The sequence below is a fragment of the Dunckerocampus dactyliophorus genome, chromosome 15 (genome assembly GCF_027744805.1).
Source record: "Dunckerocampus dactyliophorus isolate RoL2022-P2 chromosome 15, RoL_Ddac_1.1, whole genome shotgun sequence".
Taxonomy (NCBI): Eukaryota; Metazoa; Chordata; class Actinopteri; order Syngnathiformes; family Syngnathidae; genus Dunckerocampus; species Dunckerocampus dactyliophorus.
Genome location: NC_072833.1, coordinates 3531364 through 3548132, shown reverse-complemented (window position 1 = coordinate 3548132; position 16769 = coordinate 3531364). Strand labels below are relative to the sequence as shown.

Genomic DNA, 16769 nt, shown 5'->3' with positions numbered 1-16769 from the left:
TACGTATCAGTAACACACTTGGAACACTATTCGTGACCGAAAACGGTGCGCACCGGCACGAAACGACCACACTCCCGCACAGCTTGTTTGCACCTTGTCAAGTTCATTGTACTCGCATGTCATGTCCTAGCATTTCTCGTTTTTCCTGCCGCCTGGTTTTGGATCCTTTTTTGTTTTTTTTAATACCTCTTCTGCCTGCTTTGCCTTTCCGGACTGTGTACCGACCCCTGCCCAAGTATTATACTTTACCTTGACAACCGCCTGCCAACTCTGCCTTTGAGTCCTCTTCATGTCGAGCCATGATAGTCACCACCACTTCCTGCATCCATGAAGCAGTTGTGGCATTATTTGGTCCCCGCTTCGTCCTGCGTGACGCCACGCAACCGCAAATATCACCCCTACAGCTTTTTGCAAGGGACGTACTCCAGGGAAGAAGCTCATGCAAAAAATAAAGGTAAGTCTATATTTCCTTGCAGTTGTAGATAAAGAATGTGCAAACAGCAGGAAGGAGATGATAAACTAGGGGAAAAAGAGGTACTGGCAGTGTGGGAGAGGGAATTGCTGACTAGAAGACATTGTTTTGGGCATTATGGTCACTTATCACAAGGAGAAATTACTTGAGAAAGGAGACTTGCTCCAAGAGGTGGTGGAAAAGTTAACCCGTTCATGTGAATTGGTACTACACACATTGTTTGCACATAGGTGGCGGTGCGTTCACGGTGCGTTCACGTTGCATTCATGACCAGTTAAACTATGCGTGCCACAAATTTTGCAAATTTCAAAATTTTCTTTGCGCACTGGCACGCAGCCCCGCACAGTTCACACATACTTCATATCTGTTGATGACCAATTGGCACAATGCTCATTGGCACGACACTGGCACGCAAAATTGTGTACCACTGCGGGGACAAAGTGCGTGCAAGTGTGAACAAGGCTTAACCACTTAGCTCGGTAGCTTGCTATGTCCCTGCAGTGATCCCGTAGCTCGCGCAGCGTGGTGTAAACAAAGAATAAAAGCAGTGTAAATTCGACTATAGGGGTGTTATTTGATGTCTCCAGGGCTCTAATCATTTTAAAACCCGTATTTAGAAACTCGTGCAGGTTTCCTTTGCTCCAACTACAAAAATACTCAGCTTATTAATATTGAATCCTAATTTACGGAAATTTTATTTATCGCGGCCGGATTTGGAACCAGTTAACGACTGAATGTAATTGTTGCTTTAAATCATCCATATAGGTTTTTTTTTGGTCCGCTCACTACTGACGCAATTCTGGACCGATCTTCTTCAAACTTGCAGGGATTATTATAATAATAATAATAATAATAATAATAATAATAATAATAATAATATGTACCCAAGAACAATACAAACTTTGAATCACGCCCGATTCAAGACGGGGCTAAACATGCAAAGATTGTCATACCTCGTGTTCCATGGCAGTTTTAAGTAGGCCCGAAAGTAACAGTAAATCGGGGAGGTCTCTTTTTCAACAGTCAGCTAATAAAAGCTGCATTTCATGATACAACCTGTTTTATCTAACCTATAGTAAATGTTGCTTAGCCACCAATTTTAATCTTTTGGGGAAACCTCACTGCTGAATGTGTAACAGCACCCAACACTACGGTGCCCTTGAGCATAGAAACCTAGCAAGCTTTCATGCCGTGATTATACCGCATTATGCTGTCTGGCTTCCAGGTATTAACGTGTCTCGCTGTTTTAAGTGAGCAACAGCATTCCAGGGACAAAAACAACTCTAAAACTAGAAGGACAAATGCAAGGTTTCTAAAATGAATCCCCACAGAATGTGTGGGGGAGTACAGCGATGGATCGTTCTGTTTGTATTGGCAGTGACAGGAGTGCATTTTCCTCTGTTACCCGACACCTCAAAATAATCATGACAAACAGCTTTGGTTATCTTGTGGGGGCAAAATGGGGGGGTAACTATTGATCTGGCTCCTTGTTTTGTCTGACTTGTTACTGCGTGTGGGTTTTGGGGAGGCACCCCGCTGAGCATCTCACTGCTTTTTGTATAAAAATACGATTCAGGAAAGACTGGAGTGAATGTAAAACAGAGCACTCCAAGGTGCAAATGACATGTTTTGACAGACAACACCTTTTTATTTCTGCCTCCTTACTGCTGCTAAAAGATAAAGTGTTGTGATTTAATGGGGGGAGTGAAAATAGTTCCATTAAAGCTGTTAATTGTGTAGAGTTGTGCTGCATTAGACGAGGCTGCTTTTCATGGATTATGGTTACAATATTTTGTTGCTGCTTTCCTCAAATTGACTACTGTATGCTCTTATGTATATTTAAAAATAAAAAGACCTCTACCATGTATTACAAATATTTAGAATATAATAGCCTGCTAATAACCTGTTTAACATTTTAGTATTATGTTGCATTTCAATCTTCATCACGATTCCAAGTCCAATAAAAAAATATTGCAATCGACTAATTTAATTCCTACTATGTTGCACTCTGTGTGTATGCAGGCGGCCCCGCCTCCACCCACAGAGACAAAGCCTGTATGACTAACAAAAGGGCTCACTCCGTTCATGCCGTTTTTCTATGGAACAAACGCACCAAGAACTCTCTTCCTGCCTGTTTTGGAGCAGAGAGACGAGGGGAACAGACACACATACACGCGGCAATATATTAAGGCAGGCAAAATTGTGGCATTCATTTTTCATTTATTGGGTGATTTAATTTTATTTATTTTATGAACAAGAAATCTTGTCATGTTTTAATCTTGCAAGAACGTGTGCGTTAAAATATATAATCATGAAAAACATTTAATCACTATAAATAGCAGAAAGAGGACCTATTTTTGGTTAATTAATTTTTTATGTTGGAGGAAAACAATCCAGTTTAATTGTAATATTTAACTTTCTCCAATTTCCTACAAAATCTTGCAAGAAAACACATGACTACAGGACAAAAGGAGTCAATTCATCTTTAAATGTAAAACAGTAGAAAGTTGGTGTATTTTTGGGTAATTACATGTAATGAATTTGACATTTTTGTGGCCAAATATAGCATTTTTAAAAAATGTTTCAGGACAATTATCAAGCTTCATACAGTTCATTCAGCCATTTTCTATGCGGCTTAATCCTCACTCGGGTCGCTGAGGTACGCTGGAGCCTATCCCAGCTGTCAGCTTCATACAGTAACCTACTTCATTTTGTGTACAACTTCCGATTAAATCTTTCAAGCACGTGTGACCGCAGGACAAAAATGAATGAATGAAGATGTATTATCAAATCCTAAAATGTGTATAAAAGAGCCCGTGTCCTTGTTTGATCCTCTGACAGCTGACCTGCTATCATTCTAATTTAGTTTATTTTCCCCCAATTTAATGGTTTCACTTTCTCTTTTGTCGAGTCCTTTCTCTCCGAGTCCACTTTGATGTGCGACCCAGCTGTGTCCTGTTTGTCCACTGGTCGTGTTCTCATTTTTAAAAAGGGCACCAAGCTGAGAAGCGCATGCTTGCATCCATTGCACAATTTTAACTGCAGACTGTTTGTTTTCCTTTAATGCTCCTAATGTGCGTTATTTTATTGTATTTGTCCAAGTAGCTCAAATGATGCATGTAAAGGTTGTCCTATCTTGGGTTTTTAAACACATCGTGGATCCTATTAGGAAAGGATGCTGACCATATGGATCCCTCAGTGATGAATTTAAGCTTGATGAAAGCGTATTGATTTTAATGGACAGAGGATTTCTAAGACAAATAAGAGCCTTAACAGATTCGAGCCTTTTTCTTTTCTTGTTGTACTTCGGCAGATGGTGCTTGCTGCTTCTGTTGTTTCTGTGAAGTGCAAAACATTAATAATGACACTAAAGTAGATGGGGGTCCTACTTGGGTAAAAACAGGTTTTAAGTGTTCTTTAATCTGTTGCAAAATGGGACAGTTTTTTTTAAATTGCAAATACTGGAAAGTATTGATTACATTTCTACACAAATAAGAACTGTGTTTGCACTCAAGCATGGACGAAACAAAGGCCGATCAATAAGAACAGCATCACAGCAAATGCACCAAATATTTTTTTGTGTCGTTCGATGACACTAATTAAGCGTTTGACCACTGTGCAGCTTCGTGAGCGACTGGTCAATGGCGACAAATCACTTCATCAATTAAGAAACTACTTTATCCTGCACTTCATGAAAGGGTCCCTGGCATGATTCATTAACTTTGCTTCAAGGGAAACTGTGCTTTTTTAAATTTATTTATTTTTTTTTAAAGATTTTGCCCATCATATACAATCTTTATGTGAGGCATGAACACACATGACTTTCTCTTTTCTGTGCGTTCTAAAACAGAAAAAGAGCCGCTCACTGCTGCACATAATGGGACACACCTATGGCGGCTACAAAGGCCGCTATTAAAACACTTCCACATACCTCCACCAAGGTTTTATATCCATGCTGTGACCATGTAGCAACCGGTACATTGATGACAACATATAATACTTGCAGTATTTTGGTCCTTTTAAGCAGTACTGGAACTTCCTTTCTGGGCGGATTGATTTCACATAGCAACATAGAAACCAATGCCTACACAGAGCATCAACTTGTACAAACTCAAAAATGAAAACACAGCAGCAGTGGCGGCAGCTCCAGTATGTAGCGTTACCTTTCGGGTAGTGGTCTGTGGCGCTGGTGCGCTGCGGGCGAGTGTGTGGTGAAGCTAGTAGCTAGCCAGTGTGTTGTGGCGAAGTGTCAGTGCGTCAGGAACATAGTTCGATCAGCATAACAGTGTCATCGTAGCTTGGTTAATATGCACGTCGCATTATATGTAAATGATGCTTTCTTGGCACTTTTGGAGTCTTTTTCAGAAGGCTTGATAGGCGGAATCTTAAGTGTTTCCCATTACGTGCAGTAATGAGCTGTCTCTTTTTATCTGTTTTTATATCTTTTAGAACCCACAGAAAAGAGACTTATGTGTTCATGTCTCACATAAGGATTGTGGATGATGGGCAAAATTCCCCAAAAAATGCAGTTTTCCTGCAAGTTATTGTGCTACTACTGTGGAAATCCCTCGTACAAAACTGAACTGGGGGCTATAATGCTGTTGAAACGTTTATATATTTATATATTTATATATTTATATACTACAGGCAAATATGCCCCTAAGTGGCTGTAGTGGCAGAACAATCTGATTGGACAGAAGCTCTATGAGGTGCACATATTGCCTATGAGAGGATACGATGAAGACTTTTAATGTAGCAACATACAGTACGCATGCTGTAGCTACGTCTCTTTGGTGTTGTAGATGCTGAGTGATGTAGTGATGGATGTCACGATAAAAACGCCTCTACTGTATGTTTGCCTCCGCTAACCTCCCTGCAGGCATCCTCGCCATCATGTAATCCATCTATTTGCTCGATGGAACCTCCTTAATGCTCGCTTATATTTACCGCCGTGTTCTCCTCGGGGTGTTGAGGCCTGCTAATAAGCAATAAGCTCCTCTTGAACGAATGCAGCGATTCCTCTGTCGCCTTTAAAGCCACTGGGGAGGGCTTTTCGGGGAGTCTATTAACTCAGGATCACCTCAAACGTGCACATGGGGCACAGCATTGGGTACACATGCACAATCCAATCGAATATGAGGTGCAGTGAAATGCTTTTTTCTTGTGTGTGCAGATCATATTTAGGGCTTCTTTTCCTCCCTATGTGGAGGGGAAAGCTTACAGTAACTACATTGTAATGACAGTGAAAGCATTTAACCTTCTCTGACATCGATACATTAGCTGCAGCCATTGTTCAGAGCAAGCACCACCAGGGAATAGATTCACACAGCAATTATGGCTGCAGATAATTTAAGCTTTCTCCTGCAGAAGAGAGAAAGAAAATACTGTGTGGAGCCTTCATGGTAATTGGCTGCCATGGGGGGTTGATAGCAACTTCTTATTTGAGGCTAAAACTCCAAAAAGACTTTTAGATCAGATGAATAAATAATAAATTCATGCATTTCCAAGCTCAAGGTGTCTTTAAGGGGAATACTGGGGCCAGCTCTTTTTGCATATCCTTGCTACTTTACTGTATCGCGCTTTCTATAGCATCTCGAGGAAGTTGAAGTGTGCTTTAAAAGGGAAGAGAGATGGGTTTTCACGCAATTATGGCTGAGGAAAAATGGGCACTATGGAGATAACCCATTCTTCTTTTAATCCCAACGTCTGCATTAATGATTGCCTTTATGTTTTCAGACAGCATCACAGCTACTGTACCACAAAACAGTGCTGCAGGCGTTTGGAATCTTTTTTTTTCTTGTTTTTTTTTTTTAGTCAATCTGCAGCAAGAACACCACCCAACCCCCCTTTGTGGAGTACCTTTTGGGTATGAGTCCCTCCAGTATTAGCCAACCCAAACAAGTAGTGTGGAGACATTCTGGAAGGAAACAAATAATGTTGATGCTGTGAAATTAGCTGAGATGCGGCTTTATTTAAACCAGCATGTTTCCAAAGCTTAGGGCTGAGGCAGTGGGCATTTTTAATCACATTTGTGGCATTCATTAGCATTAACTTATGTGCATATGTCTGCTATAGCAAGACATGATGTGTTTTAGCAGTCTTGATACGATACGGCTCTGCAAAAGCAGCATTGTAACGTGCATGTCAGGCCAGTAGCTGGCGATGTCCTCTGAAACAGCGATTCTCAAGTGATGGATCAGGACCCAAAAGTGGGTCAGAGATTCATTCTGGGTGGGTCACAGACAGCTTGTGGCGTTGGCTCTATGAGCAAACTACAACTCTGCTTGTTGGCTCGGAGTCAGTGAGCGATGGTGGCTGAGGAGAGCGAGACTGGTCGATGCGTTACAATAGTCAGCCCTAGCGAGCATTTTAATTTTGAGGTAGCAAAGGCAGATTTTGAGCCATATTAACGTGCTATAATTACTGTTGTGTCTTCAGGCACATCGCTGCGCTCTGTCACTCTCACTCTCTTTCTCGCAACCTCTGTATGCTTGTCGCTGAACGCTTGTCGTTGCAGGGCGGGGCGAGGCGAGGCGAGCCGTGTGCGTGCGCTGGTACATCTGGCTGTGTTTTGGGGAGTGGGCTCCGGGCTGTGGCTTGCAGGTTGCATGCCTGGAGGGCGGCGAGGCGTACGGGCGTGTTCAGTGGTCAAAATGGCGCCTGTTGGTCACCCTCCGGGAGGAGAGGGCACTGATGTAACACATTTTAATTTTTTTTTTCTGATTATTCGATCGGCCGCCAAAGATATACTAGTAGCTCGCGATCGACGTGTTGGTGACCCCTGCTGTAGATCAGGGGCCAATGGAGGTAGAGTCTGGGTGAGGCTCGGTCGCATTAAGTATTGGGAGTGGGGCCTGGACTCTCAGGGTACCTCACCTCACGATACGATCTGATTTGCGATGCATGGCTCACGATAACAATAATATCTTGATAAGGTGACACAAAAAAATAAATAATTTCATAGTTTGTCGTTTGCTGCAGTCAGATGGGATAGGCTGCGGCCGAATGACCAGAATAGAAGCAGCAATGCTGCAAAAAGAATGAGACTGTTTTCGTGCATCCTGGAGTCGAGGCCCAGGCCTTTTTAAGCATATATTACATCGACTCTATGCAAAACATCTATGAAAATACTGTACGTATTCCCCCTAGAAGACTACTCCATCCAAGGACAAATCAATTAGTAGTGAATGAGGCAGATGGCCGTGAAGGACGTCGGCGGATGTGCCTCAGGTGAGAGGCTTCGCATGGCGGCGAACAACTGTCAAGTATCATACTTGTCTGATTCCCTCACGACCCACACACACCTCGCAGACAGCCTCTTGCCAATATCATACGCCACAAAGAGGAGCTGCTAGCAGCTTATTGGAGGGGGAGACGTGTGAATATTTCATACAGGCACTATCAAACTGAATCACAGATTAGCATCCTTCACAATTACCCCAGGTGATACCCGCTGCAGCAGCATTCCCGCATTGGAGTTTAAAGTTGGGGGGGAAAAAACGTCTAATCAAGTCAATCATTTGGAAAGGGGACAATGCATCAATCATTTGCTGACTACTCCGAGATAACAAGCTAACTAAATTATACTAGCGGCTTATCTGCAGGTAACCAGGACAACCGCTGGGTTTAGGAAGCCTGGTGGAAAGGATGTCCTTTCAATTAAAGGGCCCGTTGTCTCAGATTTGTCCATAATAAAGACTGACAAAGACATGAGGATAGGAAATCAGTGGCTAGACAAAGGCTAGCATAGGAAATTAGTAATTACGCAACAAAATGGACAACAAGAGAGAGAAGCACAGTGTTTGGAATGGTAAAGGACTCCAATCCAGCTAATTGAGATTCACGGCTTCAAATAGCAATCAGATAAAGTGATTAAACCTTTGCTTGTCCACATATTCAAAGCCTCCCAATGCATCACCCTCTGCAGGCTCCCCTCCATATCATTCCCTTATTAATCTTTGTTTTGGAACAGCACCACTCATCCCGTGGGAGAGCCGACTTGATGCTATTAGGAGATAGTGGCCTTTTTTTGGCGGCTATTAGGAGATGTAATTATTCCCAAGCATTATTCCCAAGCAATGCTGTAAATAAGTATATGTACTTGTATATACTGTACACACACACACACACTGGTAATTTGGATACAAGAAAGCAGTAGAAAATGTTGCATTTGTTGTACATTTAAACTGACAATGGTAGACTTTTTTTTTTTTTTTACCTCCAAGTCGATCACTGTGGCCGGAGTCTGCACCATTTTCCCTGATGAGATATTGAAAACACGTCAAGAAAAATGACAAGGGGCTCGAGGATCTGAGACAATTACCGCCCACGCCAGCGAGTGCTCCAATCAGCAGTGATGGAAATTTAAAGCTTTAATCAGCATTAGCCCACGTAACATTTACAGTACGCCTCGCACGTGAAATAGCATTCACACTCGCGCCGAGAGCACTAAATCGATAACAAACGCACCCACTTTGCAAACACAACACATTCAGAAGTGGCTGCTTTTATTGGTGGACATAAAAGAACAGACTTGACTCTCACGTGGGTAGCCAATTTTTAAATTAAAACATAAATTGCACCTCAGTATGAAAAGGGCAAGAGTTTACATTGTTGGTAGAATTGCCGTTGAGTGGAGGGAGCGCTTCATTCGGCTTAATCATAAACACATCTGGTCTGCCAGAGAATAAGAGGACGGCGCAGGCGCAGGAGCTAGCCACTTTGTTGCTATATTTATCGAGTAATCAGACCCCTCTAGATACTCTTTTTCAAAAAAGCAATGAACAACAAATCTAGGGAAGACTTTTGCAGACTCTGTACACGTGCAGTGGAGCCTCAGTGAGCGTGTTTTCAGGTAATGTTGAAAATCGATGGCAAAATGTTCCAGTTAGCATACAATGTGGCACGCGTCTTGTAACGTTATTAATGCATTGCCGGAGTCCAAGTGTGTTCATGTATTTTTTTTATCACAAAACATCCTCATTAGCAGCCTATGAGCTTGCTAACACATGGAAACAGGAACCCTTTTTTAAAATTATTTTTTTACTTTTTTTTTTTTTATGGACGCCGCAGCCAGGGAGTCGAGGGGTTCCGGGTTGATGGCTGCATGCAGGATTGGGTCTCTGCTTTTTGCAGATAATCGGGTCGTGATCTGAATGAGTTCACAGCAGAGTGTGAAGCGGTTGGGACGAGAGTCAGCACCTCCCAGGCCCAGTCCATGGTTCTCGCCCGCAAAAAGGTGGAGGGCCATCTCCAGGTCGGGGATGAGGTCCTGCCCCGAGTGGAGTTTAAATACCTCCGGGGTCTTGTTCATGAGTGAGGGACGGATGGAACCCGAGATCGACAGGCAGATTGCTGCGGCGTCTGCAGTGATGCGGACTTTGCATCAGTCCGTTGTGGTGAAGAGGGAGCTGCGGCGAAAGGCAAAGCTCTCAATTTACCAGTCGATCTACGTTCCTACCCTCACCCATGGTCATGAGCTTTGGAAAGTGATTGAAAGGACAAGATCGCGAGTACAAGCGGCCCAAATGAGGTGGTTGGGCAGAAACTGAGTAGAATTGCTGCTCCTCCGCATTGAGGAGCCAGATGAGGTGGCTTAGGCATCTGGTCAGGATGCCTCCCAACACTCCTCGGGGAGGTGTTCAGAGCATGTCTCACCGGCAGGAGGCCTCGGGGAAGGCTGAGACACGTTGGAGAGACTGTCTCTCAACTGGCCTTGGAAGGCCGCCGGGAGGAGCTGGACGAAGTAGCCAGGGAGCGGGAAGTCTGGGCTTCCCTGCTTAGGATGCTGCCCCCGAAGCCTGACCTCGGACAAGAGTAGAAGATGGATGGATGGATGAATGAATGAGTGGGATAAATGAACATTTAGGTTACTCTCACCTTACGTGTGATTGTTGACAAAGACACAATGTGGCAGCAAGATTACTACGGACACCCCCTTCGTGTTTTGCCATGAGTTCTTTTTTTAAGTCAGTGGTGTTTCTCACCTTCTTTATCAAAATGCTGCCACTCGCAACTTTCTTTGGCTCCATTTTGGTTTATTTTGCAGCTGTGATCAAAAGTGGTAACAATCACGTCCTCAATGAAGGCTGGACGACTTTTTTGGACAATTGCGTTGTATTTGTATTACATTATGAAAACCATTTCGACAGAAATCCGCAAAAAAAAAAAAAAAATCCAGTTCTCGACCTTAAGCTAATTGCGCAATTAGTATTTGTGAGGGGGGGAATAAAAAGGACCATCGTGATGTCATATTTGTCGGCAAATGTGCCCTTCTATCCACTTCACTGCCTCCCAAAGTGTTTCCACATTGACGTTTTTGATTCCCCTTCACCTCCGCGACCGCCACCATTCTCCCCAGACAGCACAAAATCTATCTTCCAGCAAGATAATCATGAGTTTCCCTCCCAATTAAATCCTTTCACCGTGTTCCCTCGTTAGGAGACCTCGTTAGTCGCCTTCTCCTGACGCTATTGATGATTGATGGCAAGGCAGTCAGCCTCATATCCTCTCCCCCGGAACATTGCGGCTTGATAAACACGGCCGATAAGCTTCGAATGCATTTAATCATGGACGTCATTGCGGAGTACACACACACACACACAGTATGGCAGACTTGTTTTATAGATAATTAAGCTTGAAAGTTTTTAATTGATAGTTTTTCCATAAAGTACTTACCATTACTATATTGTGTGTTGTGACTTATGCGGCAATACACACTTTAACCTGTCCATCACATCGCATAACAACAAATTAGAGGCTTTAATTAGCAAGAGAGCCTTTTCGTCACAAGAACAGATAGCATGTGTTTTGACACCTTTTAGGGCTTGGACAATTACAGTGCATACATGCACACGCACACGCACACCAGTGATGTGTGGTGAGGTTCACAGCTGGGGTTTTTACCACATATAGACTATTAAAACAGGTTGGTCATGAAGAGAATAAGAGAATAATTTTAAAGAATGTAGTTCGGATAAGCGGCATAGAAAAAGGATGGATGGATAGTTTTCAAATACACCCTATCCAAGGGGTGTCCAAACTGCATTTTTTATTGGCCTGTGGGAGCTAAAAATAGATATATTTAAAAAAAAAAACAATTAAAAGGAAAAATCAGCAGAAATTTACATTACAATAATAAAGTCAAAATGTTAAGAAAAAAACCCTGTAATCTAACAAGAAAAAGTCATAATTTCACAAAAATAAAGTAATATCATGAGGAACAATGTCATTAGTAGCAACAGGTTGAAATATAAAAATATTGTGGGAATAAAGTCATAATATTACAAGAAAATTTACAAAAGTTTTTGTAAAATTATATATATATATATATATATATATATATATATATATAACAAAGTTAAAACGGCAGAAATGTTACGATAATGTCAAAATAAAAAGTCGTATTCTAATGAAGAAAAAAGTAGAAAACATGAGGGAAAAAATACCGTAGTTATTTTAGTAGCATGGAGTTGAAATAATGTTATCAGATTTATGGGTATGATGTCATAATTCCCTCATATTGGCCTGGTGATTATCATGCACTCTTAATTGGAACGCATAGAAAAACCAGCAGATGCCCAGCAGGATACGTTGTAGTCATCTACAGTGCTGTGGAAAAGTGTTTTCTCCTTCTTGATTTCTTTTTTGATTTTTTTGCCTGCTTGTCACACTTAAATGTTTTCAGATCGTCAAAGAAATGTAAATATTAGTCAATGACACACACAACTTCCAAAAAGTTCAACTGTTGTCTCGTGACACCACAGAGTATTTTCCCAAAGGTCCTGGGGATCATCAAGATGTTTTCTGGCAAAATTGAGACAAGCCTTAATGTTCTTTTTTGTTCACCAGTGGTTTTGGTTTTGGAACTCCGCCATGCAGGCCATTTTTTCCCAGTGTCTTTCTTCTGGTGGAGTCATGAACACTGACCTTAACTGAGGCAAGTGAGGCCTGCAGTTCTTTGGATGTTGTTGTGGGGTCTTATGTGACCTCTCGGATGAGTCGTCACTGCGCTCTTGGGGTTATTTTGGTTGGCAGGCCATTCCTAAAAAGATTCACTGCTGTTCCATGTTTTCTTCATTTGTGGATAATGGCTCTCACTGTGGTTTGCTGGAGACCTAGAGCTTTAGAAATGGCCTTATAACCTTTCCAAACTGATAGATCTCAGTTACTTTCTTTCTGGGGACGGGCAATAGAGGGGGCAATCACTTTTTTTCTCCTTTTTAATAAGTTTCATAAAAACGGCATTTTTGGTTCAGTTGTGGTGTTCTTGACTAATATTTAAATTTGATGATCTGAAACATTTAAGTGTGACAAACATGCAAAACAATAACAAATCTGGAAGAGGACTAACACTTTTTTTCACACCACTGTGCATGTAAACCCGCCTGTTTCAGCCAGCCCCGCGCTGGACCTGAACACGATACCTTTGGAATACGAGTCAAGAGCGCTGACTGCTGGGCCAAAAGCCCATACTGTCAACCCAGCATTCAGCACGGCCCTTCAGGCCAAAGGATTGAGGTTTTTAATCCAATATACATTTACACAGCCACACTGGCTGGCTTCTGTTACATCCAGCCATACATTTGTACTTTTATTGTATTGGATCCCTTTTGAAATAAAGCAGAAGGACCTAATGCTATGGCTGAATAATGTATTGGTAACATAGCATGAAACAAATACATCCATTGTTGCCACTATACCTGCTTAATTAAGTGCACAGCTTCACACAATGCAGTGAAATGTGCACACACACACACACACACACACACACACACACACAGTATGAGACAATTGCCTGTAACGCCCCTCCAGCCAGGCAGGTAATTGCTATCTGCAGGGGGACAGGTGCTTGTACAATAGAGCACCAGTGTCCATCCAGGCTCTATTCTCTACCACTGTAATTACCTAATTGAAACACTAGCAGGGGAATGTGTGTGTGTGTGTGTGTGTGTGTGTGTGTGTGTGTGTGTGTGTGTGCGCGCTTAAAGGACAAGCTGACTGTAAATATAACATTGATGTCCAAATTTAGTAGAAATACTGACAGCTTCCATGGTGCAGGCAGAAGAATCTAGCAGGAAAAAAGTGCTCCAAAAAGCTCCATTTTGGCTCTGTGACATTTGCAGCTCCCAGGCTGTGAGGTAAATAAAGCAATCTGCTGGAATGCCCAACGCGGCGTCTTCTTCAAGCCGCAGTATGTCACAGGGAGCAAAGATGTCACATTCCATCTCGGCCGACATCAAACGTATACCACACATTTAAATAAGGTGCCTGCAGAACAGGACATCCACAGCCGTGATATGTAGACTCTATTACAACATGTAAATGCCCCCCTGCTGGGTGCTGTACCTGCACATGTGCAAATATCGTTATACACTGTGCTGGAGCGGCAGTATCTGCTGTTTATACAGTCTGGTTCCAATGTTTTCTGTTTTTAATTGTGCAGGCTGTTTGAAAGCCTAGTGCACATAAACAGTATTCACTGTGGAAGAAGAACAAAAAACACCTGCGCAAACAACAAAATGCAATACACAATACTGCTAGAAACCATTTTTGTGGTCCAAATGTTTCACTGAGTGCTTCATCCAAAAGAAAGTACACAAAAGCAAACAAGATAATTGCAGTATTGGCTGTGACAGACCTTGTCTATTCTGCCATCACAAACACACAATCCTTTCACTTTCACATCATTTCACTTGTACTTCACTCTGCTCTTTTCTGCTGTCACAATGTATAAAAAAAAAAAAAAAAAAGTACCTCAGTTTTCTTCCACTCGGTTTCCACACTGGCTACTCAAAATGCTAAAAAAAAAAAAAAAAAAAAAAAAAAATCCTAATTAGCTGTTTTACTGTGCTCTACAGCTTGACAAAAAGCAACAACGTGACACTCAGTTTACGTCTCCCCAGCTGCATGTTGGATCTAAATCAATAAAAGTAAACTGATAAGCTCTCATATGGATCTATAGTGATGAATGGCATCACATTCTCATGTGTTTTATCAAAATACCCAAGGAGCCATAATCAGATGCTGCCGATTGGGCAAGAACATTGCAGCTTGCACCTATAGGCCTTGCTTATTGGGTCATCACTTACACTTTTATGAGCACCTCGGTTACAGTGAAAGCAGGTGGTCTGGCTTGAGAGTATTGGCAAGCGCATTGATCAGACTGAGGAGATAGGCCAGTGGCATCAATCTCCATTAAGTCCTTACACAATCAACTGAAAAGTGTTTTCTTTGTTGCTGGAAAGCTTAAAAAATATGAGATGCCAGGAAAATTACGTAAATTAAGTAAAAGTATTAAAATATTTGTTTCCGCTACATTTTGTCTCTTTGTTGTTTGGCTCGCTTTGCAATAGTAATGCGAAACGGCGACCTCTAGTGGCTGACAAACACACTGCTCTCAAACATACAAAACACTTCGTTTTTTTGTCGTTCTTATACAATATTACAACATTACAATCAGTGTTTCAATGCATTAGTTCATTACAAACTCTTGTTTTCAACATATCGTGTCCAAAATACATTCAGTGATGCTGTAATAAACGCACTTTGGCTTAAAGAGGGTTTTTTTCAGCACAGTACGATCATTGTGGAATACAGTGTTCCCTCATTTATCGCGGGGGATAGGTTCCCAAAATAGCCCACAATAAGTGAAATCCAGCCACCTTCGTTTGAATTTTAATGATCAACACAAGAAATTAAGTCACCTGGGCATATTTCACTCCTGTGACCGTGCCTTTTCGTACTGGTGCCGTTCTGCTGTACTGTAGCGTTTTTGTATCCTTCTTAAAACATATTGCTGCAGTCGACCCGAAGGTTAATTTACAAGCTAGCAGGCAAGCTAGCAATGACACAGGAGACATGGCATTAATCAGAACACAGAACAATGGGCAGTGCAGACAGATTAGAGGGAATAGAGAGACTCAACTTCCCACAATGCAATTCTTCTTAAAGGACCAGGCTCGGCATGTAACGGTTGCATACGCTGTAATAAAAAAATAAAATTAAAAGCACTAAAAAAAAAATTATGCGAAACAGTGAATCCGCGAAAGGTGAACCACGATGGAGTGAGGGAACACTGTACAGTCGTCCCTCGTTTACAGCGGTTAATTGCCTCCAGATTCAATGTTAATGAATGGAATATTTTTGTAGTTTGAGCATAGAAAACCTGTTTTATGGCTTTCTAAATACACTTTAAAATTAGAGCCCTGTAGACATGAAATAACACCCCTATAGTCACCTTTTACGCGCCTATTATTCATTGTTTACACCACATTGCAACTCTTATGCTGCAGGGACTCCAGACGGCCGCTAGCCAGCGAGCTAACCAGTTAGCCTCAAATTTATTTCTTGTAAAGTTAAAGGAAAGCTGCACTGTTTCTGCACAAACGTGCGTTCATGTCTCGCATAAGGAATGTGAATGATGGGCAACACTCAAAAAAAAGTGCAGATTCCTTTTTAAGAGGCCAAAATCTTACCACTTCCACACGGGATGGGAGGAGGATTTTTTTCCCCACTCTATCATATCGTACACACCGTGGCTGACTTCATGCAGTGTTAAGGTAAGGTAATGTCATGCAAGGTAATGCCTCAATGTTTTGTCATTACTGCCACCGAGTGACCAGAATTCTACACATCACTTGTATTTCAACTTGTTTTGACTTATAACAGGCCATAGTCTATACCACCAAACAACCATCATTTTATGAATGAATTCATTTCTGAAAAAAACACTAGCTAGGGAGCAATAATCGAACCGCGATATTGCGAGGGACGACTGTATGTTCATTAAAACGCATTCAAAGATGCACTTAAATGCATCATTCACTACTTTCCCCTGTACAGTATTTATGTCTCCAATATGGAAAGTGAAAGTTCTCTTTTTGAATTGCGACAAAAGTTTACGCAATAAAAAAGTTGGCAATATCAGTTGGAGAGAACAAGTTAAAAAAACAAACAAACGGATAAAATATTAACACGCGGCACAGCCAGTATAAATGGCGGGCCATAATTAACGTAGCACCATGTCTTTTTTGTTTAAGCCTCCTTTCCAGGCTGTGTCACCGTACGAGTGGGCTCTTCCTGTTGACGTTAGCCAGGCTGTGCACCAACGCCTTGGTGAAAAGCGTGTGGGATTTCCCGCAGTAGGTGTGAGTCGTCTTCAAAAGTTGCTTCTCCAGGGGAGCCAGCAGAGACGCCACAGGGTCTGCGCCAAACGAGTACTGAAATAAAATGTATCGGGAGTTAAGTGTGGCGGTGGTGTCCGTTCCGGCATGCTTGGAAGAGTGTGTTTGTGGAA

General features: G+C 42.0%; 1 protein-coding gene across 4 annotated transcripts in view; it reads right to left on the bottom strand.

The window, feature by feature from the left end:
- The window catches only part of gxylt1b (glucoside xylosyltransferase 1b), a 38947-nt gene that overhangs the window by 17682 nt on the left and 4496 nt on the right, over nt 1-16769 (bottom strand). For 2 of the 4 annotated variants that reach the window (XM_054800361.1, XM_054800362.1), the window contains exon 7: nt 11847-16692. The exons of the other annotated variants lie outside the window; for them this stretch is intronic. In XM_054800361.1, the coding sequence (XP_054656336.1) occupies nt 16531-16692 (162 nt within the window). In that variant the 3' untranslated portion in view covers nt 11847-16530. Of the gene's footprint in view, nt 1-11846; nt 16693-16769 lie in introns of those variants that run through there. 4 annotated transcript variants of the gene reach the window in all.